This window comes from Oncorhynchus mykiss, chromosome 28 (genome assembly GCF_057628025.1).
Source record: "Oncorhynchus mykiss isolate SJ-2025 chromosome 28, ASM5762802v1, whole genome shotgun sequence".
NCBI lineage: Eukaryota > Metazoa > Chordata > Actinopteri > Salmoniformes > Salmonidae > Oncorhynchus > Oncorhynchus mykiss.
The window spans coordinates 26,824,180-26,851,500 of record NC_143049.1 but is presented as its reverse complement, the minus strand read 5'-3'; the positions used below and the strand labels follow the sequence as shown (position 1 = coordinate 26,851,500).

At 46.7% G+C, this 27,321-nt stretch overlaps 1 protein-coding gene across 4 annotated transcripts in view; it reads left to right on the top strand.

Annotated features, from left to right (window-relative positions):
* LOC110508791 (ephrin type-B receptor 1) overlaps window positions 1–27,321 on the top strand; it is a 376,500-nt gene that overhangs the window by 95,199 nt on the left and 253,980 nt on the right. For all 4 annotated transcript variants that reach the window (XR_016492725.1, XR_016492724.1, XM_036966014.2 and 1 more), the window contains exon 2: window positions 9,336–9,400. Coding sequence is in view for 2 of the 4 variants with exons in the window: in XM_036966014.2 (XP_036821909.2) it covers window positions 9,336–9,400 (65 nt within the window). In the remaining 2 variants the exon portion in view is untranslated. The remainder of the gene's footprint in view (window positions 1–9,335; window positions 9,401–27,321) is intronic.

The following is a 27,321-nucleotide window of genomic DNA, read 5'->3' as shown; positions in this document are numbered from 1 at the left end:
CAATTACAATATAGCAATTAGACACTGGAGTGATAGATGTACAAAAGATTAATATGCAAGTAGAGATACTGGGGTGCAAAGGGAGCAAGGTAAATAAATTAATACAGTATGGGGATGAGGTAGTTGGATGGGCTATTTACAGGTGGGCTATGTACAGGTGCAGTTATCTGTGAGTTGCTCTGACAGCTGGTGCTTAAAGTTAGTGAGGGAAATATGGGTATCCAGCTTCAGTGATTTTTGCAATTCGTTCCAGTCATTGGTAGCAGAGAACTGTAAGGAAAGGCGGTCAAAGGAGGAATTGGCTTTGGGGGTGACCAGTGAAATATACCTGCTGGAGCGCGTGCTATGGGTGGGTGTTGCTATGGTGACCAGTGAGCTGAGATAAGGCGGTGCTTTACTTAGCAAAGACTTGTAGATGACCTGGAGCCAGTGGGTTAGGCGACGAGTATGAAGCGAGGGCCAGCCAACGAGAGCATACAGGTCACAGTGGTGGGTAGTATATGGGGCTTTAGTGACAAAATGGATGGAACTGTGATAGATTGCATCCAGTTTGTTGAGTAGAGTGATGGAGGCTATATTGTAAATGACATCGCCGAAATCGAGGAACGGTAGGTTGGTCAGTTTTACGAGGGTATGTTTGGTAGCATGAGTGAAGGATGCTTTGTTGCGAAATAGGAAACCGATTCTAGATTTCATTTTAGATTGGAGATGCTTAATGTGAGTCTGGAAGGAGAGTTTACAGTCTAACCAGACACCCAGGTATTTGTGGTTGTCCACGTATTCTAAGTCAGAGTCGTCCAGAGTAGTGATGCTGGACGGGCGGGCAGGTGCGGGCAATGATCGGTTGAATAGCATGCATTTAGTTTTACTTGCATTTAAGAGCAGTTGATGGCCACGGAAGGAGAGTTGTATGGCATTGAAGCTCGTCTGGAGGTTAGTTAACACAGTGTCCAAAGAAGGGCCAGCAGTATACAGAATGGTGTCATGTGCGCAGAGGTGGATCACAGAATCACCAGCTTAATGAAAGGAAAACAGTTTATGGTTTTCTCTTTCCTGAAAGTTAACAGATGGAATCACCTGCAGATTTGAACTACAACAGGCCAGCAAATTGATAGGGTCACCTCCTATATGTATCTTGGGATTTGGTTAGATGAAAAGTTGAATTTTAAACAGCACATTGATAACTTGACCAAGAAACTGAAGTTGAAATTGGGTTTCTATTTCAAGAACAAATCTTGCTTTTCAATGTTAGTCAGAAAATATCTTGTTCAAAGCACATTTTAATCAGTGCTGGATTATGGTGATATTGTCCTTATGCAGGCCTCAGCAAGTACCTTAAACTCTAGACACAGTGTATCATGGTGCTTTAAGATGTATTACCAACGCTAGATCACTGACCCATCACTGATCTGTATGCTGTGGTGCAATGAACCTGTCTCTCCACCAGGAGGCTAAAGCACGGGGACACTTTAGTGTACAAAGCATTGATGGGACAACTCCCTTTGTATCTCTGTTCCTTACTGAACAGATCAGTCACTCAATATAGTCTTTGTTCACAGTTGCTACTGTCCTTGTCTGTTCCTAAGGCTAGATCTGACATGGGGGTAAAAATATTTTTCCTATAATACCTCTTCAACTTGGAACATGCTTCAGAAGGTTTTAAAAGTTAGGGGATTTAGTGTCTTTGCCTGTTTTAAAGACTCTGATCGACAACACTGTTTGTGACAATTGCAATTGTTTCTAATCTTTAATTGTACCTTTAACTTGTGACACGTTGTATTTTGTGTGTATTCTGTGTTTTCTATAATGTTTTATGGACATGCTGCTATTTCCCTGTTTTGCCTTCTTTCCAGGTCGCCTCGCAAAAGAGCTTTTTAACCTCAATGGGTTTTACCTGGTTTAAGGTTACATAAAATGAAAAGAATCATAATGGGACGTAAATTGAAGTGGGTCTAGAGTGTCAGGTAAGGGAGAGGTGATATGATCCTTAACTAGCCTCTTAAAACACTTAATGATGACAGACGTGAGTGCTACGGGGCGATAGTCATTTAGTTCAGTTACCTTTGCATTCTTGGGTACAGGAATAATGGTGGACACCTTGAAGCAAGTGGGGACAGCAGACCGAGATAAGGAGAGTTTGAATATGTCCGTAAACACTCCAGCCAGCTGGTCTGCGCATGCTCTGAGGACGCGGCTAGGGAGGCCATCTGGGCCGGCAGCCTTGCGAGGGTTAACGCGTTTAAATGTCTTACTCACGTCGGCCACGAAGAAGGAGAGCCCACAGTTCTTGGTAGCGGGGCACGTCGGTGGCACTGTGTTTTCCTCAAAGCTGGTGAAGCAAGATGTTGGTGTTCGCGACGTGGCTGGTTTCACTTTGTAGTCTGTGATTGTCTGTAGACCCTGCCACATTTTTCATTTTTCCATTTCCCCTTTATTTAACCAGGTGGGTTAAATAAAGGGGAAACAACAACACAGAGTTACACATGGAATAAACAAACATACAGTCAATAACACAATAAAGAGAAAGTCTATATACAGTGTGTGCAAATGAGGTAAGATAAGGGAGGTAAGGCAATAAATAGGCCGTAGTGGCGAAATAATTACAATTCAGCAATTAAACACTGGAGTGATAGATGTGCAGAAGATGAATGTGCAAAGGAGCAAAACATTTAATTACAGTATGGGATGAAGTAGTTGGATGGGCTATTTACAGATGGGCTATGTACAGGTGCAGTGATCTGTGAGCTGCTCTGACAGCTGGAGCTTCAAGTTAGTGAGGGAGATATGGGTCTCCAGCTTCAGTGATTTTTGCAATTCATTCCAGTCATTGGCAGCAGAGAACTGTAAGGAAAGGCGGCCAAAGGAGGAATTGGCTTTGGGGGTGACCAGTGAAACACACATACGTCTGGTGTGTGAGCCATTGAATTGCGACTCCACTTGGTCTCTGTACTGACGTTTTGCCTCTTTTCCTCCTCAATTTGTTTTCAAACCCTATTTAAAATGCCAGGCTCAGTGGCATGCCAACAAGGCTTCATCTTTATTTAACTTGTTTAAAAGTTCTCCCTCCTCTCTCTTCCTCTGTTTGTCTATCCTCCTCCCCACTCCCTCTTTCTCTCTGGAACATATGTATATCTTGATCAGGCTCAGAGAATTGGAAGCCGTATTGACCGAGTAAGAGTGATCTACCAAGAGCCGCCCTCACCACATGTCATATCGACCCCATCTGCGCACATCACCTAACATTCAGGCATGGCCACAAAGGGACAGAATGACACTGGCGGCCCCTCAGTGTGTCCTATACTGGTTACAATTAACCAGACAACACTCCTCATCATGTATCTGAACATTGAACAACCCAGTCCCCTTTGTTGTGTATCCTGTCAACTTCTGTTTCTTATATTGACTTTCCCTGTAGCCTACCTCTCTGTGTATAAATGGGATCCTGCAGCTCCCTTGGACAACATGTAATTATGCGTGTCCACTGTGATGTATTATGGGTTCGCGTACTGACGTGTAATTGTGTGAAGAGGGCTGGAGGTATCGATCTCAGACGCAGAGGCCCCATCAATGTTTAATGCAGTCGCAGTCCCTCTCCTCCCTTACTTTCTCTCGTTCTCTCTCTCTCTCTCTCTCTCTCTCTCTCGCTCCCTCTCTCTCTCTCTCTCTCTCTCTCTCCCTCTCTTTCTCCCTCCCTCTGTCTCTCATTAGGTATTGATCCTTTCATTCCAGGCCACATTTCCGCTTGTGGAAGGCTGCGGTATGACAGAGAGCGCTATTGTATCTGGGGCCGGGGGTCCGGGGCCTAATGGCTGGGGGTTAGTGGTCACCTGATCTATAGCTGCTGATGGGTGACTGTAGCAGTGGCTGCAGAATGGACAATCACATGAGGGATTGCCCTGGAGAGAAAAGGCATAGTCCATAGACTCAGTAAAGAAAACAGCATTGACTGAGAAGGCACTTTGCTTTGTTCATACAGTACAATAGCTGTTGGTTCAAAGCCTGGAAAACGTCATAGGTGCACTCCTCAGATCAATAAAACTGACCCTGACAATTACACCAATGACAGATAGATTCAATTAAACCCCTTTCTCACAAACACCCCAGCAGTCCCTTTTATACAGAGCAGTGATGGGAACTGGGCTGGACTGCAGCAAAATAATTGATTCACTTTAATTGGTGTGGCTGGCTGTAACGCATGATGCACACCTTGAACAAAGGACCAGCCATTCCTGGATCATTCTACAATAACGAATCCTCTCCCTGATCCGTTCCATTCCATATGGCCTTCTGGCCTCACGGCTTCTAGCTATAGTGATTTTTTGCCTCGGCCTATAACATGTCATTGTTTTTCTATGGGATTGATGTGGCTTCACATACTTTACAAATACAATATACTATGAACAACACAAAACACTAGGACGTAGCTGTTTCAGTTGGTTCCAGACATAATTGCTTACGAACAGTTTTTGTTCTTCAATTGAACTCCCCCCTGCACAGCTAAAAGCTGACATGACAGAATGTCAACTAAATAGAAGCACTTCCTGGAATAGCCTCCAAACAAGAACAAGTTGGGTGCAACGGGATAAATGAAGAGTAGGGAGGCGTGGTTGGATGTGGTCAGGTCTAATTGAGAGGTGATTTGGGGGGAGCCGGCCGGAAGAAAAGGGGACAATCTTTTATGGGGCTTTTCTAGCTTTAAGTGTGAAACAATTAGCCCAGCGTGAAACGACCTGGGCCAGGGACAGCTGGCAGTGGCATGGATTGGGGAGGTAGCTCAGGATATCCTAACAGCTCAGTAAAGGCACAACGAAATCAATATGACTTATAAAGATTAAATATATGTCAATATGTGACTTAAAATATGATGTTGTCTCAATATGAATCATTCCCCTCACTTCATGCTGTATTATGTAATGGGTCTTGAAGGTAAGGAAAATGAGTGGAGTCTGGGATGCCAAAGATTATTAGACTTAGGCCTCACCACATTGGGATGGTAAGCAGGCAAGTGTGCATTCTAGCACCTTTCATGCTACATTTCCACTCAATATTCACCATTCTCCATTATTATTTCACATTGTCAAACCACAGAGAGATGGACAGGTGCCTGAGCTGTGGCATAGGGAGGGGCGAAGCTCTCTCCTCATCCCATGGGACCTCCGTCTAGCCTCTCTCCTAATGTCCTAATGTCCACTTAGTGTCCCTCATTCACTCATCTGTCGCACTGACACTCTGCTAATGGGGGCTAGCCACATGACACGAATGGTCCCCCTTGGGTTTTCAACTTCACCCTCTGCCCTACCTCCCTCCGTTTCCAACCCTCATCAGTCTCCTCTGCCTCCTACCACACCCCTTCCTCACTCCTTCCTCTGCCTCACTACCCCCCTCCTCTCCTAACCCCACCCTTTAACCTCTTCAATAGGACAGGAGAAATAGCTGGTCCACTCCCTCTGGGGTTTGACTAAAGCCTCAGTCATTTCCCCTGAGTTAGCCTATGAATGCAGGCCCCATGACAGAGCCTAGTGGCTTGTGCTTAGAACTCCATCACAGTCTAATCAGACAGATGGGCAGACCGACAGACAGACTGACGGGCAGACAGAAAGACGGGCAGAGAGTCCGACAGACAGACAGGCAGAGAGACAGACAGACACAGACAGATAGACACACAGACAGGCAGACAGCAGTGACAGACAAAATTGAAATTGCCTGATAGAAACCCAATGTGAACAAGGCTGTCAGTGCTAAAGAACATGGGAGATTGGTCTCGTTGTATGCGTGTGTGTCTGTCTGCCCGTTTGCAGGTATGTGTATATATATGTGTGTGTGTGTGTGTGTGTGTGTGTGTGTGTGTGTGTGTGTGTGACTACAGTAGCACAGCAGAAGCCTTTAGCTGAATATCCAGCAGGACTAATTGGTGTGGTCTCTGGACAGTTTCTGTCAGGAAGAGGAGATTGACACTGAAATCACACTCTACCGTCTTCTGTTCACCCATCAATCACCTATGCTATTTTCACCCTTTTTCCTCAGCAGTAGTTAAGAGACAAGTAATACCATATGGTTTAGAATAAAGAATCGTATAAGGTTAGTTGTGGTCAGTACAATAAGTCTGATCCATGTGTGTCCGTGTATGTGTGGCATCTTATTCCACATTAAGCCTAGACACGCCTTCCTGGCATATCCTCACCTAGACACGCCTTCCTGGCATATCCTCACCTAGACACGCCTTCCGGACATATCCTCATCTAGACACGCCTTCCTGGCATATCCTCACCCTTCTTGTATCTATCTAGACACACCTAGACACGCCTTCCTGGCATATCCTCATCTAGACACGCCTTCCTGGCATATCCTCACCTAGACACGCCTTCCTGGCATATCCTCACCCTTCTTGTATCTATCTAGACACACCTAGACACGCCTTCCTGGCATATCCTCACCTAGACACGCCTTCCTGGCATATCCTCACCCTTCTTGTATCTATCTAGACACACCTAGACACGCCTTCCGGACATATCCTCATCTAGACACGCCTTCCTGGCATATCCTCACCCTTCTTGTATCTATCTAGACACACCTAGACACGCCTTCCTGGCATATCCTCACCTAGACACGCCTTCCTGGCATATCCTCACCCTTCTTGTATCTATCTAGACACACCTAGACACGCCTTCCTGGCATATCCTCACCTAGACACGCCTTCCTGGCATATCCTCACCTAGACACGCCTTCCTGGCATATCCTCACCCTTCTTGTATCTATCTAGACACACCTAGACACGCCTTCCGGACATATCCTCACCTAGACACGCCTTCCTGGCATATCCTCACCTAGACACGCCTTCCGGACATATCCTCACCTAGACACGCCTTCCTGGCATATCCTCACCCTTCTTGTATCTATCTAGACACACCTAGACACGCCTTCCGGACATATCCTCACCTAGACACGCCTTCCTGGCATATCCTCACCCTTCTTGTATCTATCTAGACACCCCTAGACACGCCTTCCTGGCATATCCTCACCCTTCTTGTATCTATCTAGACACCCCTAGACACGCCTTCCGGACATATCCTCACCTAGACACGCCTTCCTGGCATATCCTCACCCTTCTTGTATCTATCTAGACACACCTAGACACGCCTTCCGAACATATCCTCACCTAGACACGCCTTCCTGGCATATCCTCACCCTTCTTGTATCTATCTAGACACCCCTAGACACGCCTTCCGGACATATCCTCATCTAGACACGCCTTGGCAGTTGGCACAAGATATACCAAGGTGAAATAATCTCTGGCTGACTTCCAACAAGACGAACCGTCTGCTGGCAGAGTATAAACTATTTGTTATATTATATCATATGAATCTATCATTACCCAGCTGAAGAGGCTGTCTGGTCACAGTGCTCATCAATCTGTAGCTCTTCAGGGGAGGAGGGGGGGGGGGGGGGGGGGCTGGCCCATAGAAAAGCAGTAAATCTGAGGCCGTAGTTTCTCGTCCTCACTTACCTGGAACAATATTAGCTTTCAGCAACGCCGACGGTATGCCAGAGCTGCCGATATGAATCAACACAGGCTGACAAATGGCTCGGGACTGGTGCCAGGTCTATTTGTCTGTGGGGTGTCAGGGAGGGTTAGGGAGAGAGAAGGGGGGGTGCCCGCCATTCTCTGAGAGAGGCAAAAGAAAAGAGGAAGAGAAGTGAAATGGAGATAATTATTCACCTCTCAAGGTGTGTGGATGAGCATGTCTGCTCTGCATTTGAAGCCTCTCAGTCTGTATCTTATAAACCACATGTTATTTTGGGAGCTCTTGAGGAAGGCTGCTTTGTAGACAAACGTTTTGAATCGGCTGTTGAAGGTGGTTTTCATTTGTTGATTTGTTTAGTACTAAGGTGAGCCGATTGGATATCAATGCCATGTCAAGAGTTGTCCCTGAGACCCAATTGGTGTCTATGGTTTTGTTTGTTGAGTCTATTGTCTCTGGCCAGGCTATCAGGGTGTCAGTGCTCTGATAGTGTTTCTAAAGTAAACACTTGGAAATGGCCTGGCTGGCTGTGGAAAGCCCTCTACACTGATGATGGACATCTCTCTGGGTAAACAATGGCACAAAGCTCGGCCCTCAGCACACACACACACACACACACACATATCTCCGGCCGGAGCTATGGTTCCGGAGCTATGGGCCGGAGCTATGGGCCAGAGCTATGGGCCGGAGCTATGGGCCCAGAACTATGTGCCAGAGCTATGGGCCGGAGGTATGGTTCCAGAGCTATGGGCCGGAGATATAGGCCAGAGCTATGGTTCCGGAGCTATGGGCCGGAGATATAGGCCAGAACTATGGTTACGGAGCTATGGGCCGGAGCTATGGGCTGGAGATATAGACTAAAGCTATGGTTCCGGAGCTATGGTTCCAGAGCTATGGGCCGGATATATAGGCCAGAGCTATGGTTCCGGAGCTATGGGCCGAAGATATAGGCCAGAGCTATGGTTCCGGAGTTATGTACCGGAGATATAGGCCAGAGCTATGGTTCCGGAGCTATAGGCCAGAGCTATGGGCCGGAGATATAGGCCAGAGCTATGGTTCCGGAGCTATGGGCCGAAGATATAGGCCAGAGCTATGGTTCCGGGGCTATGGGCCGGAGATATAGGCCAGAGCTATGGTTCCGGAGCTATGGGCCAGAGATATAGGCCAGAGCTATGGTTCCGGAGCTATGGGCCGGAGATATAGGCCAGAGCTATGGTTCCGGAGCTATGGGCCAGAGATATAGGCCAGAGCTATGGTTCCGGAGCTATGGGCCCAGAACTATGTGCCAGAGCTATGGTTCCGGAGCTATGGGCCCAGAACTATGTGCCAGAGCTATGGTTCCGGAGCTATGGGCCCAGAACTATGTGCCAGAGCTATGGTTCCGGAGCTATGGGCCCAGAACTATGTGCCAGAGCTATGGTTCCGGAGCTACGGGCTGGACACTGGCCCTCAACATTCCACTCAAATGGAGAAATGCAACTATTTGTTCTTGTGGAAATGGAAGATGAATCTAGCAGGGTCATTTCATTTCTGTCAGCAAGTGTTCTTTTCTGGATCAAACTCTGGTGGTTTTCCGCAGTAAAACTCATTAAAGTGCTTCTTCATGGCTCAACTTCAACCATGGAACAGGACTGGGAATGTATGAGAACTTACTCTGCCCTGCACTGTGATGTTTGTATAACTGACTCTAGCCTCTCCCTCTTTCTCTCTCTCTCTCTCTCTCTCTCTCTTTCTCTCTCTCTCCCTCTCTCCCTACCTCCACGCACCCCTCTCTCTCTCTCTCTCTCTCTCTCTCTCTCTCTCTCTCTCTCGTAGAAACGTTGATGGACACTCGGGTGGCTACTGCTGAGCTAGGCTGGACGGCCTACCCTGCATCTGGGGTGAGTGATACAGTTTTTCTCAATTACTAAAACACAATTTCTGAAACCTTGCTCCATTTCTTGAAAACATTCAACACAAAACCTCATCTTCAAGCACTATTTACATAACCTCTGACTCCTCTTGCAAAATGAAACATTCGCCTCAAAACAGTTTTACCTGTGTTCAAAATCAAACACGGCTCTCAAATCATAAACAAAGTGATCAAAAGTATATACACTCTCAAGCAGTCAGTAAACAATACACCGAAAAATAGAAAACACATTGCTCAAAACATACAATTTTCAGGGATAAGTACATTTTTAATCTAAAAAAATATTCAAATTTTTCCGTCATTGTCTTTTGATGAACGAAAACATGTTCTATCATAGTAGCTCAAAATGTATAAGAAATTACTACTCTGCTTTGCTCTTTGCAATTTTGTTTTTTGTTCTTCCTCCTCCTTGTACCCCTATTTTTACAGTACTGTACCCTGCATCTCACAAACTTGTCCTTTGTCTCTGTGATACTGTAATTCTTGTTCTTTGTTGATATGAACCTGCAACCAGTCAAAATCTATTGAGCAGTCAGTACTGTTAATAAATGGAAAGCACAATGTTCAGGGCCAAACAATTCATCCATTGTACAGTATACAGCCTACAATGCACTGTACTACAGTATCCATTCTCAGACTTTCTCCTTCCCACCTTCAACAACCTGTTTGCTCTCTGAACTGGCTTATATTGGTTGTGTCGCATCATTTGAAACAGGTTAAATCAATTTTGAGTGGTTGTGTTCAATCAATGACAAGTCTTCTGTCATGTATTGTCATGTTGTGTGTTTCTGTCCTTTCCCTTCACCCTGTCTCCCTCTGCTGGTCGTTGTTAGGTTACCTTTTCTCCCCCTCTTTCCCCCAGCTGTGCCTTGTCTCCTCCTAACTACCCATTCACCCCGTTTCCCACCTGTTCCCTTTTTTCCCTCTGATTAGGTCCCTATATCTCTCTCTGTTTTTGTTCCTGTCCTTGTCGGATTCTTGTTTGTTGTGTTTCATGCCTGAGCCAGACTATCGTCATGTTTGCTGTAACCTTGTCCTGTCCTGTCGGAATCTGCCGGTCTATCTGAGCCTACCACAGTTTGGTTATTAAAGAAGCTCTGTTTAAGTTAGTTCGCTTTTGGGTCTTCATTCACTCACCGTAACAGAAGAATCCGACCAAGAATGGACCCAGCGACTTCGGATCCTCTCCACTCAGCCGTCGAGATCCAGGGAGCGATGCTAGGCAGACACGAGCAGGAATTGTCTGCTGCTCGACATGCCGTTGAGACCCTGGCCACCCAAGTCTCCAACCTCACAGAACAGGTTCACCATCTCCGCCTCGATCCACCGGCCACTTCCAGGGCTTTCGAATCTCCGGAGCCCAGAATCAATAACCCGCCGTGTTACTCTGGGGAGCCCACTGAATGCCGCTCGTTCCTCACCCAGTGTGATATTGTGTTTTCTCTCCAGCCCAACACTTACTCCAGGAGCACTGCTCGTGTCGCCTACGTCATATCTCTCCTTATTGGACGGGCTCGTGAGTGGGGCACGGCAATCTGGGAGGCAAGGGCTGAGAGTACTAACCAGTATCAGGACTTTAAGGAGGAGATGATACGGGTTTTTGATCGATCTGTTTTGGGGGAGGAGGCTTCCAGGGCCCTGTCTTCCCTATGTCAAGGTAATCGATCCATAACAGACTACTCTATTGAGTTTCGCACTCTTGCTGCCTCCAGTGGCTGGAACGAGCCGGCTTTGCTCGCTCGTTTTCTGGAGGGTCTCCGCGCAGAGGTAAAGGATGAGATTCTCTCCCGGGAGGTCCCTTCCAGCGTGGATTCCCTGATTGAACTCGCTATTCGCATTGAGCGACGGGTTGATCTTCGTCACCGAGCTCGTGGAAAGGAGCTCGCGTTCTCCGTTGCCCCCCTCTCCGCATCACTACCATCTTCCTCTGCCGGCTCGGGAGCTGAGCCTATGCAGCTGGGAGGTATCCGCATCTCGACTAAGGAGAGGGAACGGAGAATCACCAACCGCCTCTGTCTCTATTGCGGTTCTGCTGGTCATTTTGTCACTTCATGTCCAGTAAAAGCCAGAGCTCATCAGTAAGCGGAGGGCTACTGGTGAGCGCTACTACTCCTGTCTCTCCTTCAAGATCCTGCACTACCTTGTCGGTCCATCTACGCTGGACCGGTTCGTCAGCTTCCTGCAGTGCCTTAATAGACTCTGGGGCGGAGGGCTGTTTTATGGACGAGACCTGGGCTCGGGAACATGACATTCCTCTCAGACAGTTAAGGGAGTCCACGGCCTTGTTCGCCCTGGATGGTAGTCCTCTCCCCAGGATTCAGCGTGAGACGCTACCTTTAACCCTCACTGTTTCTGGTAATCATAGCGAAACCATTTCTTTTTTGATTTTTCGTTCACCTTTTACACCTGTTGTTTTGGGCCATCCCTGGCTAGTTTGTCATAATCCTTCCATTAATTGGTCTAGTAATTCTATCCTCTCCTGGAACGTCTCTTGTCATGTGAAATGTTTAATGTCTGCTATCCCTCCTGTTTCCTCTGTCTCTTCTTCACAGGAGGAGCCTGGTGATTTGACAGGGGTGCCGGAGGAATATCACGATCTGCGCACGGTGTTCAGTCGGTCCAGGGCCACCTCTCTTCCTCCACACCGGTCGTATGATTGTAGTATTGATCTCCTTCCGGGAACCACTCCCCCCCGGGGTAGACTATACTCTCTGTCGGCTCCCGAACGTAAGGCTCTCGAGGATTATTTGTCTGTAGCTCTTGACGCCGGTACCATAGTCCCCTCCTCCTCTCCCGCCGGAGCGGGGTTTTTTTTTGTCAAGAAGAAGGACGGGTCTCTGCGCCCCTGCATAGATTATCGAGGGCTGAATGACATAACAGTTAAGAATCGTTATCCGCTTCCTCTTATGTCTTCAGCCTTCGAGATCCTGCAGGGAGCCAGGTTTTTCACTAAGTTGGACCTTCGTAACGCTTACCATCTCGTGCGCATCAGGGAGGGGGACGAGTGGAAGACGGCGTTTAACACTCCGTTAGGGCACTTTGAATACCGGGTTCTTCCTTTCGGCCTCGCTAACGCTCCAGCTGTCTTTCAGGCATTAGTCAATGATGTCCTGAGAGACATGCTGAACATCTTTGTTTTCGTTTACCTTGACGATATCCTGATTTTTTCACCGTCACTCCAGATTCATCTTCAGCACGTTCAACGTGTCCTCCAGCGCCTTTTAGAGAATTGTCTTTTTGTGAAGGCTGAGAAGTGCACTTTTCATGCCTCCTCCGTCACATTTCTCGGTTCTGTTATTTCCGCTGAAGGCATTAAGATGGATCCCGCTAAGGTCCAAGCTGTCATTGATTGGCCCGCCCCTAAGTCACGCGTCGAGCTGCAGCGCTTTCTCGGCTTCGCAAACTTCTATCGTCGTTTCATCCGTAATTTCGGTCAGGTGGCAGCTCCTCTCACAGCCCTTACTTCTGTCAAGACGTGCTTTAAGTGGTCCGTTTCCGCCCAGGGAGCTTTTGATCTCCTCAAGAATCGTTTTACATCCGCTCCTATCCTTGTTACACCTGACGTCTCTAGACAGTTCATTGTCGAGGTTGACGCGTCAGAGGTGGGCGTGGGAGCCATTCTTTCTCAGCGCTCCCTCTCTGACGACAAGGTCCACCCATGCGCGTATTTTTCTCATCGCCTGTCGCCGTCGGAACGTAACTATGATGTGGGAAACCGCGAACTGCTCGCCATCCGGTTAGCCCTAGGCGAATGGCGACAGTGGTTGGAGGGGGCGACCGTTCCTTTTGTCGTTTGGACTGACCATAGGAACCTTGAGTACATCCGTTCTGCCAAACGACTTAATGCGCGTCAGGCGCGTTGGGCGCTGTTTTTCGCTCGTTTCGAGTTCGTGATTTCTTATCGTCCGGGCTCTAAGAACACCAAGCCTGATGCTTTATCTCATCTCTTCAGTTTTTCAGTAGCCTCCACTGACCCCGAGGGGATTCTCCCTGAGGGGCGTGTTGTCGGGTTGACTGTCTGGGGAATTGAGAGGCAGGTAAAGCAAGCGCTCACTCACACTCCGTCGCCGCGCGCTTGTCCTAGGAACCTTCTTTTCGTTCCCGTTCCTACTCGTCTGGCCGTTCTTCAGTGGGCTCACTCTGCCAAGTTAGCCGGCCACCCTGGCGTTCGGGGTACGCTTGCTTCCATTCGCCAGCGTTTTTGGTGGCCCACCCGGGAGCATGACACGCGTCGTTTCGTGGCTGCTTGTTCGGTCTGCGCGCAGACTAAGTCCGGTAACTCTCCTCCTGCCGGCCGTCTCAGGCCGCTTCCCATTCCCTCTCGACCGTGGTCTCACATCGCCTTAGATTTTGTCACCGGACTGCCTTCGTCAGCGGGGAAGACTGTTATTCTTACGGTTGTCGATAGGTTCTCTAAGGCGGCTCATTTCATTCCCCTTGCTAAGCTTCCTTCTGCTAAAGAGACGGCACAAATCATCATCGAGAATGTTTTCAGAATTCATGGCCTTCCGTCAGACGTCGTTTCGGACAGAGGTCCGCAATTCACGTCTCAATTTTGGAGGGAGTTTTGCCGTTTGATTGGGGCTTCCGTCAGTCTCTCTTCCGGCTTTCACCCCTAGTCTAACGGTCAAGCAGAACGGGCCAATCAGACTATTGGTCGCATCTTACGCAGTCTTTCTTTTCGCAACCCTGCGTCTTGGTCAGAACAGCTCCCCTGGGCAGAATACGCCCACAACTCGCTTCCTTCGTCTGCGACCGGGCTATCTCCTTTTCAGAGTAGCCTCGGGTACCAGCCTCCGCTGTTCTCATCTCAGTTCGCCGAGTCCAGCGTCCCCTCCGCTCAGGCTTTTGTCCAACGTTGCGAGCGCACCTGGAAGAGGGTCAGGTCTGCACTTTGCCGTTATAGGACGCAGACTGTGAGGGCTGCTAATAAGCGTAGAACTAAGAGTCCTAGATATTGTCGCGGTCAGAGAGTTTGGCTCTCCACTCAGAACCTTCCCCTTAAGACGGCTTCTCGCAAGTTGACCCCGCGGTTCATTGGTCCGTTCCGTATTTCTCGGGTCATTAATCCTGTCGCAGTTCGACTTCTTCTTCCGCGATACCTTCGTCGCGTCCACCCGGTCTTCCATGTCTCCTGTATTAAGCCCGTTCTTCGCGCCCCCGCTCGTCTCCCCCCCCCCCCCCCCCCATCCTTGTCGAGGGCGCACCCATCTACAGGGTCCGCAGGATTTTGGACATGCGTCCTCGGGGCCGTGGTCACCAGTACCTCGTTGATTGGGAGGGGTACGGTCCTGAGGAGAGGAGTTGGGTTCCCTCTCGGGACGTGCTGGACCGTGCGCTGATCGAGGATTTCCTCCGTTGCCGCCAGGTTTCCTCCTCGAGTGCGCCAGGAGGCGCTCGGTGAGTGGGGGGGTACTGTCATGTATTGTCATGTTGTGTGTTTCTGTCCTTTCCCTTCACCCTGTCTCCCTCTGCTGGTCGTTGTTAGGTTACCTTTTCTCCCCCTCTTTCCCCCAGCTGTGCCTTGTCTCCTCCTAACTACCTATTCACCCCGTTTCCCACCTGTTCCCTTTTTTCCCTCTGATTAGGTCCCTATATCTCTCTCTGTTTTTGTTCCTGTCCTTGTCGGATTCTTGTTTGTTGTGTTTCATGCCTGAGCCAGACTATCGTCATGTTTGCTGTAACCTTGTCCTGTCCTGTCGGAATCTGCCGGTCTATCTGAGCCTACCACAGTTTGGTTATTAAAGAAGCTCTGTTTAAGTTAGTTCGCTTTTGGGTCCTCATTCACTCACCGTAACATCTTCTCTATTTGTATTTGATTGTTGCCACTTGTGTTTACCAGTATGGATGACATGTGCATTAGAGTGCAGAATGTGTTTTGAGAATGAGAATGTGTTTAGAGTTTTGCTGAAAAGTCTAAGTGAGATCTGCAAATTGTGTTTTACCATGTGAAATGGTTTAAGGTATTGACAACAGATTGCATAATTAGCTAAATGAGTCTAGGCAACTGAGAACTTTGTTCAGCCAATGGGTTTTTAGTGTTTTAGCCAGGACTACAGACAGACAGACAGTAGTAGAAAGATGTGTCTGTACTGTCACTAGCTACCTTCGTTGTAGTCTGTCTGTTGGACCCTCTCTGGTATGAGTGATGATGGAAGAAAAAAATCGCTACAGTTACATATCGGGATATTATTTTCTCGCTAGTTGTCTGTACCTGCACCAAAACTCCAGTATTTCCCCTTCATAGCTTGTCCTCCATCCTCTTTTTAAGTTGGGAGCCAATTAGTTTTCAGCACTTATTTCCATGACTGATTTAAAACTGGTTTTGTCATGGCTCTGTCTTGTCCCTCTGCAGCAGACATATGGTGAACAATACATATCGTATCGGCACCGAAGTATCGCAATAATATCGTATGTTGAGGTCCCTAGCAACTCCCATCTGTCTGGTATGGGCAATGGTAATGCAAGAAAAAGAACATTCTGTACACACATTTTTCTCCAAAGCCCAAAATCAATGTCATCCTCCACACGTACAGGTACAGTTGGCCTAATGTATGTCCAGACAGACAGACATAGAACTACATTAGCCACTGTGATCACCATTACAGTGTTATTATCTGCCCATCCTCATTCATAATGACTTAAAGACGTAATGACTGCAGAGACATGAGAAACCATCAAAAGTCCCGATATGTAACTGTATAGATTTCCCCGGGTCACTACTGTCTAACATGAACACTTTGACAGGTTTTACACACACATCCCAAGGAGTTTCACACCACATAGAACACAACAGTGGAACAGTGGCCAGGCTGACACACACACACACACACACACCTGAATGAGCGAGTGGCTTGCTAAAGGTAGGCCATGATGTACGTATGATGTACATGTACATGTACACATGATGTATGATGTGAGGACTGAGGACTGAGCTGGGCTGAGACTTGGTTGAGCTGAGGGTGTGTATGTGTGTGTGTGTTTGTGCATGTGCACATGCGCTTGTGTGTGAGGGGACTCAACATGAACACAACACACAAGGAACAGAAAGGATTCAAAAGGACAGGCAGAGTTTGCAGTAGTCTCATTCTATACTGTTTTGCGGTCTTCAAGCGCAGCCTTAAATGTCGACAAACATTATGCATTGTTTCATTTCATTGTTTCATTTCCAAAAGAACCCGATGACAGCTGTCCAAAAATCATGCTGTTAATTTAAAATGAGGTGGTACTATAATACAAATCCAATGATTTATTTATATACATACACTAGATGACTGACAGGGGGCGCTGTGTTGAAGCCAACATGCCTCCCCACCATTGTAAAAAAATATATTGGAAGCAATAGATATGCATTTATTAATGTCTACTCTAATTTTTGCCACATGTATTATATTCTAGACACCTTACTCCATACTTTTAAATGATATTATCTGAGCTATACATACAAATAAAACAACACAAATGTATTTTCCTTGACGTATAATTTCTAGACGTGACTCATGTTACTGTCCCCACTACAACTAAGAAATACTTAACTACATGTACTTTTGTCCTTGAAACATGTCATTGAAATACTGTAGAAAATCCATTCATTCCTATGGAGGACTGTTCCTACTGGGGAGTACCAATATGGCCAACCAGTGGCTTCAAAGCCTCTCATTGGCCAATACATAGCATCAGCAATCCAAGGTTTATATATTTCATTGAAAAAAACTCATTATCACAGATGAAGGCAGATAAAACAATTCCGACCTGGTAACGTGACAGTTTTACTTCCTTGCTGACTGTGGACATACAACTGACAGAATATGACAGAGAAATTGACTTATTCAGCAATTCTTTTCCTCGGTCTTGAGCCATATAAACAGACATTGAAAGGTCTTAAATGTTAAGTGTTCAACCTGTTGCATGTACAGTTCTAGCAAGGAATTCTGTCAAACACACTGGCAGAGTAGATAGAACACTGGTCTCCTCACAGCCCGACAGCCGTTACAGAGAGCTATGCATGATGTTGATGTCAGGCTGCATCAGTACCACATCAGTACTACATTGAGTGGAGCTCTCGCCACTAGGTGAGTTTCATCACACACTACACTACACACACATGCACACGCACGCGCACGCATGCACACATGCATGCACACACACACACTAGAGGTCGACCGATTATGATTTATCAACGCCGATACCGATGCCGATTATTGGAGGACCAAAAAAGCCGATACTGATTAATCGGCTGATTTATTTTTCAAAGATTTTGTAATAATGACAATTACAACAATACTGAATGACCACATATTTTAACTTAATATGATACATCAATAAAATCAATTTAGCTTCAAATAAATAATGAAACGTTCAATTTGGTTTAAATAATGCAAAAACAAAGTGTTGGAGAAGAAAGTAAAAGTGCAATATAAGCTATGTAAGAAAGCTAACATTTAAGTTCCTTGTTCAGAACATGAGAACATATGAAAGCTGGTGGTTCCTTTTAACATGAGTCTTCAATATTCCCAGGTAAGAAGTTTTAGGTTGTAGTTATTATAGGAATTATAGGACTATTTCCCTCCATACCATTTGTATTTCATTAACCTTTGACTATTGGATGTTCTTATAGGCACTTTAGTATTGCCAGTGTAACAGTATAGCTTCCGTCCCTCTCCTCACTCCTCCCTGGGCTCGAACCAGCAACACAACGACAATTAGCGCACGCTAACTAGCTAGCCATTTCACTTCGGTTACACAAGCCTCATCTCGGGAGTTGATAGGCTTGAAGTCAAACATTTCAATGCTTGACACACAAAAAAGAGCTACTGGCAAAACGCACGAAAGTGCTGTTTGAATGAATGTTTACGCGTCTGCTTCTGCCTACCAACGCTCAGTCAGATACGTAGATACTTGTATGCTCAGTCAGATTATATGCAACGCAGGACACGCTAGATAATATCTAGTAATATCATCAACCATGTGTAGTTAACTAGTGATTATGATTGATTGTTTTTTATAAGAAGTTTAATGCTAGCTAGCAACTTACCTTGGCTTACTGCATTCAAGTAACAGGCAGTCTCCCTGTTGAGTGCAACGAGAGAGAGGCAGGTCGTTATTGCGTTGGACTAGTTAACTGTAAGGTTGCAAGATTGGATCCCCTGAGCTGACAAGGTGAAAATCTGTCGTTCTGCCACTGAACAAGGCAGTTAACCCACCGTTCCTAGGTCGTCATTGAAAATAGGAATGTGTACTTAACTGACCTTCCTAGTTAAATAAAGATTAAATAAAGGTGTAAATCGGCCATTCCGATTAATCGGTCGACCTCTAACACACACACATACACACACACACACACACACACACACACACACACACACACACACACACACACACACAGACTTCCTACTAGAGGCATGACCTACTGTGGTTCTTCTGTAGGATAGTGGGGTACTGTCTGATGTAGAGGAGGAGTTATCCCTGGGCACTGAACTAAGGTCCATTTTCTGTTTCCCCCTAATGGTTAAAACTAGCATAAGCTGATCCTAGATCCTAGATCTGGGTCTAAGGCCAACGTCTACCTGGAGGGTATGAAGCTTGTCGTTTTTTTTAAATATTTGAAGACTGGCTATTAGACTATTGCTGAAAAGTGAGAGGAGACGGCTGGTGTCTTTAGGAAAGACTTAAGTAGTCTCTCTGTTGGGATTTTCATTGAGGCTTGTTAAGTAAGGCACTAAAGAAGTTATTGTCTCTTGTTCACAGTTGTTTTTAAGTATCTCTAGCTGTAAGGGTTCAGGGATTGAGACTTGCTGCAGGGAGAATACATTCTTACTACCAGAACAACTCAGCATTCTTGACCTTGCTGTGAGAGAGAGAGAGAGAGAGAGAGAGAGAGAGAGAGAGAGGGAGAGAGAGAGGGAGAGAGAGAGGGAGAGAGAGAGGGAGAGAGAGAGAGAGGGAGAGAAAGAGAGAGAGAGAGAGAGGGAGAGAGAGAGAGAGAGGCTCCGGGTGCAGATAAGCTCAAGGCAATGATACAGTATGTCTGAGAGATGAGGTCAATCCAGCAATGAGCATGTACGTGCGCGCACACACACACACACACACACACACACACACACACACACACACACACACACACACACTCCAACTCAGTATTAACAGACAGAGTTTTGTTTGGACATTTCTTAAAGGATATATTTCCAGATGGTGAAAGGAGAGGTTATGGTGATGTCAGACGTTAGGAGGCAGTTACATCCCGTAACACCCCAAGGATGGTGAAAGGAGAGGTTATGGCGATGTCAGACGTTAGGAGGCAGTTACATCCCGTAACACCCCAAGGATGGTGAAAGGAGAGGTTGTGGCGATGTCAGACGTTAGGAGGCAGTTACATCCCGTAACACCCTAAGGATGGTGAAAGGAGAGGTTACGGCGATGTCAGACGTTAGGAGGCAGTTACATCCCGTAACACCCCAAGGATGGTGAAAGGAGAGGTTACGGCGATGTCAGACGTTAGGAGGCAGTTACATCCCGTAACACCCCAAGGATGGTGAAAGGAGAGGTTATGGCGATGTCAGACGTTAGGAGGCAGTTACATCCCGTAACACCCCAAGGATGGTGAAAGGAGAGGTTATGGCGATGTCAGACGTTAGGAGGCAGTTACATCCCGTAACACCCCAATGCTGAAAACTGCAGCATGATGTTAGAATGCCTCAGTTGAGAACCTTGTTTGTGTGTCATATTCTGTCTTGCGTACCTTAAACAACGAACATAGAGAGGATGAGAGTGTATAACAAAAGGAGGAAATGATTAACTTGGCATACAGCACATGTCTTATTAAAGGTATGTGAAGTCCCATTGAAATAGTGGTCTGTATGAATACAGGAGGTTTGATGTGGATTCCACCCTGCTCAGGACAGACACTGTATGAATACAGGAGGTTTGATGTGGATTCCACCCTGCTCAGGACAGACACTGTATGAATACAGGAGGTTTGATGTGGATTCCACCCTGCTCAGGACAGACACTGTATGAATACAGGAGGTTTGATGTGGATTCCACCCTGCTCAGGACAGACACTGTATGAATACAGGAGGTTTGATGTGGATTCCACCCTGCTCAGGACAGACACTGTATGAATACAGGAGGTTTGATGTGGATTCCATTCTGCTCAGGACAGACACTGTATGAATACAGGAGGTTTGATGTGGATTCCATTCTGCTCAGGACAGACACTGTATGAATACAGGAGGTTTGATGTGGATTCCACCCTGCTCAGGACAGACACTGTATGAATACAGGAGGTTTGATGTGGATTCCACCCTGCTCAGGACAGACACTGTATGAATACAGGAGGTTTGATGTGGATTCCACCCTGCTCAGGACAGACACTGTATGAATACAGGAGGTTTGATGTGGATTCCATTCTGCTCAGGACAGACACTGTATGAATACAGGAGGTTTGATGTGGATTCCATTCTGCTCAGGACAGACACTGTATGAATACAGGAGGTTTGATGTGGATTCCACCCTGCTCAGGACAGACGCTGTATGAATACAGGAGGTTTGATGTGGATTCCATTCTGCTCAGCACAGACACTGTATGAATACAGGAGGTTTGATGTGGATCCCATCCTGCTCAGGACAGACACTGTATGAATACAGGAGGTTTGATGTGGATTCCACCCTGCTCAGGACAGACACTGTATGAATACAGGAGGTTTGATGTGGATTCCACCCTGCTCAGGACAGACACTGTATGAATACAGGAGGTTTGATGTGGATTCCATTCTGCTCAGGACAGACACTGTATGAATACAGGAGGTTTGATGTGGATTCCAGCCTACTCAGGACAGACACTGTATGAATACAGGAGGTTTGATGTGGATTCCACCCTGCTCAGGACAGACACTGTATGAATACAGGAGGTTTGATGTGGATTCCACCCTGCTCAAGACAGACTAACTGTGTCCCAAATGGCAGCCTATTCCTTATAGGGCTCACTTATTTTGACACAGACTCTGTTTATTGCATTACTGTGTTGTTGCTGTAAGTGGCCAACCGGGCTCTCCGCTTCTCTGCTTGACCCCAATAACACAGATACTGACAGGCTTATGTGTGTGTGTATGTGTGTGTGTGTGTGTGTGTGTGTGTGTGTGTGTGTGTGTGTGTGTGTGTGTGTGTGTGTGTGTGTGTGTGTCAGTAAGGGTACGCTGTCCTTCTCTCAGCACATATCAAAGCTGCAGGTTAAAGTTAAATCTAGACTTGGTTTCCTCTAATCCAGGGGTGTCAAAGTCAAATGGACGGAGGGCCAAATAAAAAAATCAGCTACAAGACGAGGGCCGGACTGTTCGAATGTTCATTGAAAAATTTTTAAATGACGCATATAGTCTAGTGAACCTAATTGAACCTACTGAAAACCTAACAAATATATTACAATATGATCAGATAAATAAAGCAATATTTTCTTATGGCTCTGTCAGTAATCTTTAATTTTCAACAGACACAAAAGACAAATTTCCTTTATATAAATATCCCCATAACATGAACATTAAATGAAAGAAACCGGTATTCAAGGCACCATCAGTAGACTATATTTTCTATTTTAGCAAAAGTGGGCTAAATTTACTTCAAAGAAAAAACAATAATAGCAATTTTCTATCATCCACTCAACTGAAATATTTTTAAAATATAATTGGATTGAAATACAAAAAAATAAAGTGCAAAAATCTATTAATCAAAAACAACACTTTGTTTAAGGAGAAGTAACATGCAGTGACAACAAATATTAAATTTTAACTTTTAAACTTGAACTGAGTAAAAACTCTAAATATGTGATTGCACAGTAATGTTCACTTGTTTGAGGTTGAGGGTGATACTTGGTGGTGTCCCATCTTTTCCACAAGTTCATCAATGTTCGGGGTAAGGCTCTGAGCTGAAGAAATCCTCAGAATTGAGTGGAGGTGTTCAGCAGTAAGTCGACTTCTGTGTGATGTTTTGTTCAGGTTCATCAAAGAAAACAGTTGTTCACACAGGTATGTGCTGCCAAACATAGACAACGTTTGAGCAGCCTGGATGCGCAGCTGGGGCATTGTGCCGGGGAGGAAACGGGCGAACTCCGCAGCACCCACTGCCGCATATTTTGCCCTCAGTGCATCATTGCATTGGAGGTCAATCAACTCCATTTGGAGGTTTGGTGGTGAGCTTTCCACGTCAACAGCAAATGGGTTACCGAGCAGTTCCAACCTGCTTTTTTGTGCTTCAAAGTCAGCAAATCGGCGTCGAAAGTCAGCGGCAAGCATACCTATTTTATCAGCCAACTGTGTGCTCGGGAACGCACTGGTAGAGAGCTTCTCTTTCATGGTCTGGCAGCTGGGAAAGTGGCTCAAATTTTCTTTCCGCATCTGCGTCTCCCACAGAGTCAGTTTGGTTTTAAATGCCTTCACTGTACTGTACATATGGGGCGGCAGGGTAGCCTAGTGGTTAGAGTGTTGGACTAGTAACCGGAAGGTTGTGAGTTCAAACCCCCGAGCTGACAAGGTACAAATCTGTCGTTCTGCCCCTGAACAGGCAGTTAACCCACTGTTCCCAGGCCGTCATTGAAAATAAGAATTTGTTCTTAACTGACTTGCCTGGTTAAATAAAGGTTAAATAAAAAAAAATAAAAAAATATCAGAGATGACACGATCCCGACCCTGCAGCTGCAAGTTTATTGCATTCAGATGACTCGTAATGTCACACAGAAAAGCCATTTCACACAGAAACATTTCGTCTCGGAGTTGTGTTGTGTCTTTCCCTTTGCTGTCCAAGAACAGACAAATCTCCTCACGAAGCTCGAAACATCTTTGAAGCACCTTTCCCTGGCTTAGCCATCGCACCTCTGTGTGATAAGGCAAATCACCATGCTCCGTTTCTAACTCCGTCAGAAATGCCTTGAACTGGCGGTGATTCAAACCTTTGGCTCTGATAAAGTTAACTGTGCGCGTGATGATGCTCATTACATGCTCCATTTTCAAGGCTTTACCGCACAACGCTTCCTGGTGTATGATACAATGATAAGCTGTCAGCTCACCTGTCGCGTTTTCCTCTTGCATCTTTTCCCGTATCTTTGCCACCAGTCCGCTCCTGTGTCCACACATCGCAGGTGCTCCGTCGGTTGTCAAACCCACGAGTTTTTCCCAAGGCAGCTCCATCTCATTTACACATCTTGACACCTCTTCATACAAATCATGCCCCGTAGTTGTGCCATGCATAGGACGTAAAGCCAAAAACTCCTCTGTCACGCTTAGGTTGGAGTCCACTCCGCGGATGAAAATTGACAACTGGGCAATGTCAGAAATGTCGGTGCTCTCATCCACAGCCAAGGAATATGTAATAAAATCTTTTCCCTTTTTCACAAGCTGCTCTTTTAGATTGATGGACAACTGGTCTACTCTCTCGGCAATGGTGTTTCTGCTCAGACTCACATTTAAAAAGAGTTGCCTTTTTTCTGGGCAAACTTCGTCACAAACTTTAATCATGCAGTTTTTGATGAAATCCCCCTCCGTAAATGGCCGGGCTGATTTAGCGATCTCTTCTGCCAAAATAAAACTGGCCTTGACAGCAGCCTGGCCTTGTGATTTGGCTTTTTTGAACAGAGCCTGTCGAGATTTGAGGCCTCGTTTTAATTCCTCTGCCTTTTGTAGCCTTTGTTCCATGTCCATATTCTTGTTTTTGTCCGCGTGTTTCGTTTCATAATGTCGTCTCAGATTATACTCTTTCAGTACCGCCACACTTTCTCCACACAGAAGACACACAGGTTTTCCAGCTACCTTCGTGAACATATACTCCGACTCCCACCTTGTTTGAAACCCCCGGTTCTCAGTATCCACCTTCCGTTTTGCCATTTTTGATGGGTATCTGAAAGTTAATTTTACTGTGATGCTGACGACTGCTGTGCCAATAAATATTGAAATGAAGCAGCCTACTGCTCGGTGCGTCACCTTTGCATTGTGGGAAATGTAGTATTGGTGCGTGTAAAAGATCTGCGGGCTGCCGGCTTGCTGCGGGCCGGTTCTAATAATAAATCAAGATCATCCCAGGGGCCGTAAAAAACCTTCTTGCGGGCCGGATGTGGCCCGCGGGCCTTGACTCTGACATATGTGCTCTAATCGCTCCTCTTTCACCCCAGCTGCCAAACTTACCCTGATTCAGATGACCATCCTACCCATGCTAGATCATTCGGCCATCAAATTTGCCACCAATGCTCCTTATAGGACACATCACTGCACTCTTTACTCCTCTGTAAACTGGTCATCTCTATATACCCGTCGCAAGACCCACTGGTTGATGCTTATTTATAAAACCCACTTAGGCCTCACTCCCCCCTATCTGAGATACCTACTGCAGCCCTCATCCTCCACATACAACACCCATTCTGCCAGTCACATTCTGTTAAAGGTCCCCAAAGCACACACTTCCCTGGGTCGCTCCTCTTTTCAGTTCGCTGCAGCTAGCGACTGGAACGAGCTGCAACAAACACTCAAACTGGACAGTTTTATCTCAATCTCTTCATTCAAAGACTCAATCATGGACACTCTTACTGACAGTTGTGGCTGCTTTGTGTGATGTATTGTTGTCTCTACCTTCTTGACCTTTGTGCTGTTGACTGTGACCAATAATGTTTGTACCATGTTTTTGTGCTGCTAACATGTTGTGTTGCTACCACATGCTGTGTTGCTGCCTTGCTATTTTGTTGTCTTTGGTCTCTCTTTATGTAGTGTTGTGTTGTTTCTCTTGTCGTGATGTGTGTTTTGTCCTATATTTATATATATTTTATTTTGTTTTATTTTTAATACCAGCCCCCGTTCCCGCAGGAGGTCTTCTCCCTTTTGGGAGGCCGTCATTGTAAATAAGAATTTGTTCTTAACTGACTTGCCTCGTTAAATTAAGGTTCAATAAAAAATGCATTTAAAAAAGGGGTTAACAATTAAAATGGCAGTGCTTTGAAGCTGTTAGCTACTATGGTATAACCATGACATGTCAGTTGACCTCATGTAGACATACACACTCACACACATATGACATATACATTATGTTGACATCTATATGAAGTAGACAAGCAGAAAGGACCCACAAGCCAAGCAGATGTGTCTACACGTTCTATCACAGCATAATGGCTCATATACCCAATCATACATGGTCTTTGCCTCTCACTCACCCTCACTCACACCCTCACTCGCTCTTTATTTCTTTCTTTCTCTCTGTCTCACACATACACACACACACACACACCGTGGCTCCCGCAGAGCTGCTCTGTAATGATGAATTAAATATGGTGTCCCAAAGAGACGAGGGCCTTTTGACCTCTACCCTTCAGCCATGCAGCAGGCAGGGACAGACAGACTGACAGACACTAGCCATGAGTCTGGAGAACTGCTTCTCAGATAGAGGACAGGGGGAGGAGGGGAGGAAATGGGAAGAAGCAGAGGGATGAATGTCAAGAATAGAAACAGAGGAAAAGGAGAGGGAGAGGTTGGGGATGGAGTTGGAGGGTTTTTTCGAAAGAGGGGTTGCTGGATTAGAGAAACCTTACAAGTGGAACAAAATGGGAAAATGAGAGGTGGGCAAGAAAAGAGGGAAGGAGTGAGAGGGGGGGGTTCAGTAGAGGGGGTGAAGGGTGTCGTGTGGGATTAGGGGAACCTGGAGTGAATGGAGAGAAAGAGGAAAAGAGGTCGATTGTGTGTGAAGAGTGAAAAGAGTGGGTGGCTGTGTATTGGTTGAGTGTGTTTGCGTGTGAATGAGAGTCTGGGTTAACTCATGTGACTCTACGGGTCAGAGATGGAACACAGGCTTATGGGCTGGCGGTTGCTAGGAGTAGCAGATGGTATGGTGCTACGGGTAGGAGTAGCAGAGGGTAGGGGTTAGGGTGCTATGGGTAGGAGTAGAAGAGGGTAGGGGTTAGGGGTAGGGGTTAGGGTGCTATGGGTATGAGTAGCAGAGGGTAGGGTGCTAGGAGTAGGGGTTAGGGGTAGGGGTTAGGGTGCTACGGGTAGGAGTAGCAGAGGGCAAGGTGCTAGGGGTAGGGGTTAGGGTGCTACGGGTAGGGGTTAGGGGTAGGGGTTAGGGTGCTATGGGTATGAGTAGCAGAGGGTAGGGGTTAGGGTGCTACGGGTAGGATAGCAGAGGGTAGGGGTTAGGGTGCTATGGGTAGGAGTAGAAGAGGGTAGGGGTTAGGGGTAGAGGTTAGGGTGCTATGGGTATGAGTAGCAGAGGGTAGGGTGCTAGGAGTAGGGGTTAGGGGTAGGGAATAGGGTGCTACGGGTAGGAGTAGCAGAGGGCAAGGTGCTAGGCGTAGGGGTTAGGGTGCTACGGGTAGGGGTTAGGGTGCTATGGGTATGAGTACAGTCACTGTGAGAGGTGGGGTCTGGGATACAGTCACTGTGAGAGGTGGGGTCTGGGATACAGTCACTGTGAGAGGTGGGGTCTGGGATACAGTCGCTGTGAGAGGTGGGGTCTGGGATACAGTCGCTGTGAGAGGTGGGGTCTGGGATACAGTCACTGTGAGAGGTGGGGTCTGGGATACAGTCGCTGTGAGAGGTGGGGTCTGGGATACAGTCGCTGTGAGAGGTGGGGTCTGGGATACAGTCACTGTGAGAGGTGGGGTCTGGGATACAGTCGCTGTGAGAGGTGGGGTCTGGGATACAGTCACTGTGAGAGGTGGGGTCTGGGATACAGTCGCTGTGAGAGGTGGGGTCTCGGATACAGTCACTGTGAGAGGTGGGGTCTGGGATACAGTCACTGTGAGAGGTGGGGTCTGGGATACAGTCACTGTGAGAGGTGGGGTCTGGGATACAGTCACTGTGAGAGGTGGGGTCTGGGATACAGTCACTGTGAGAGGTGGGGTCTGGGATACAGTCACTGTGAGAG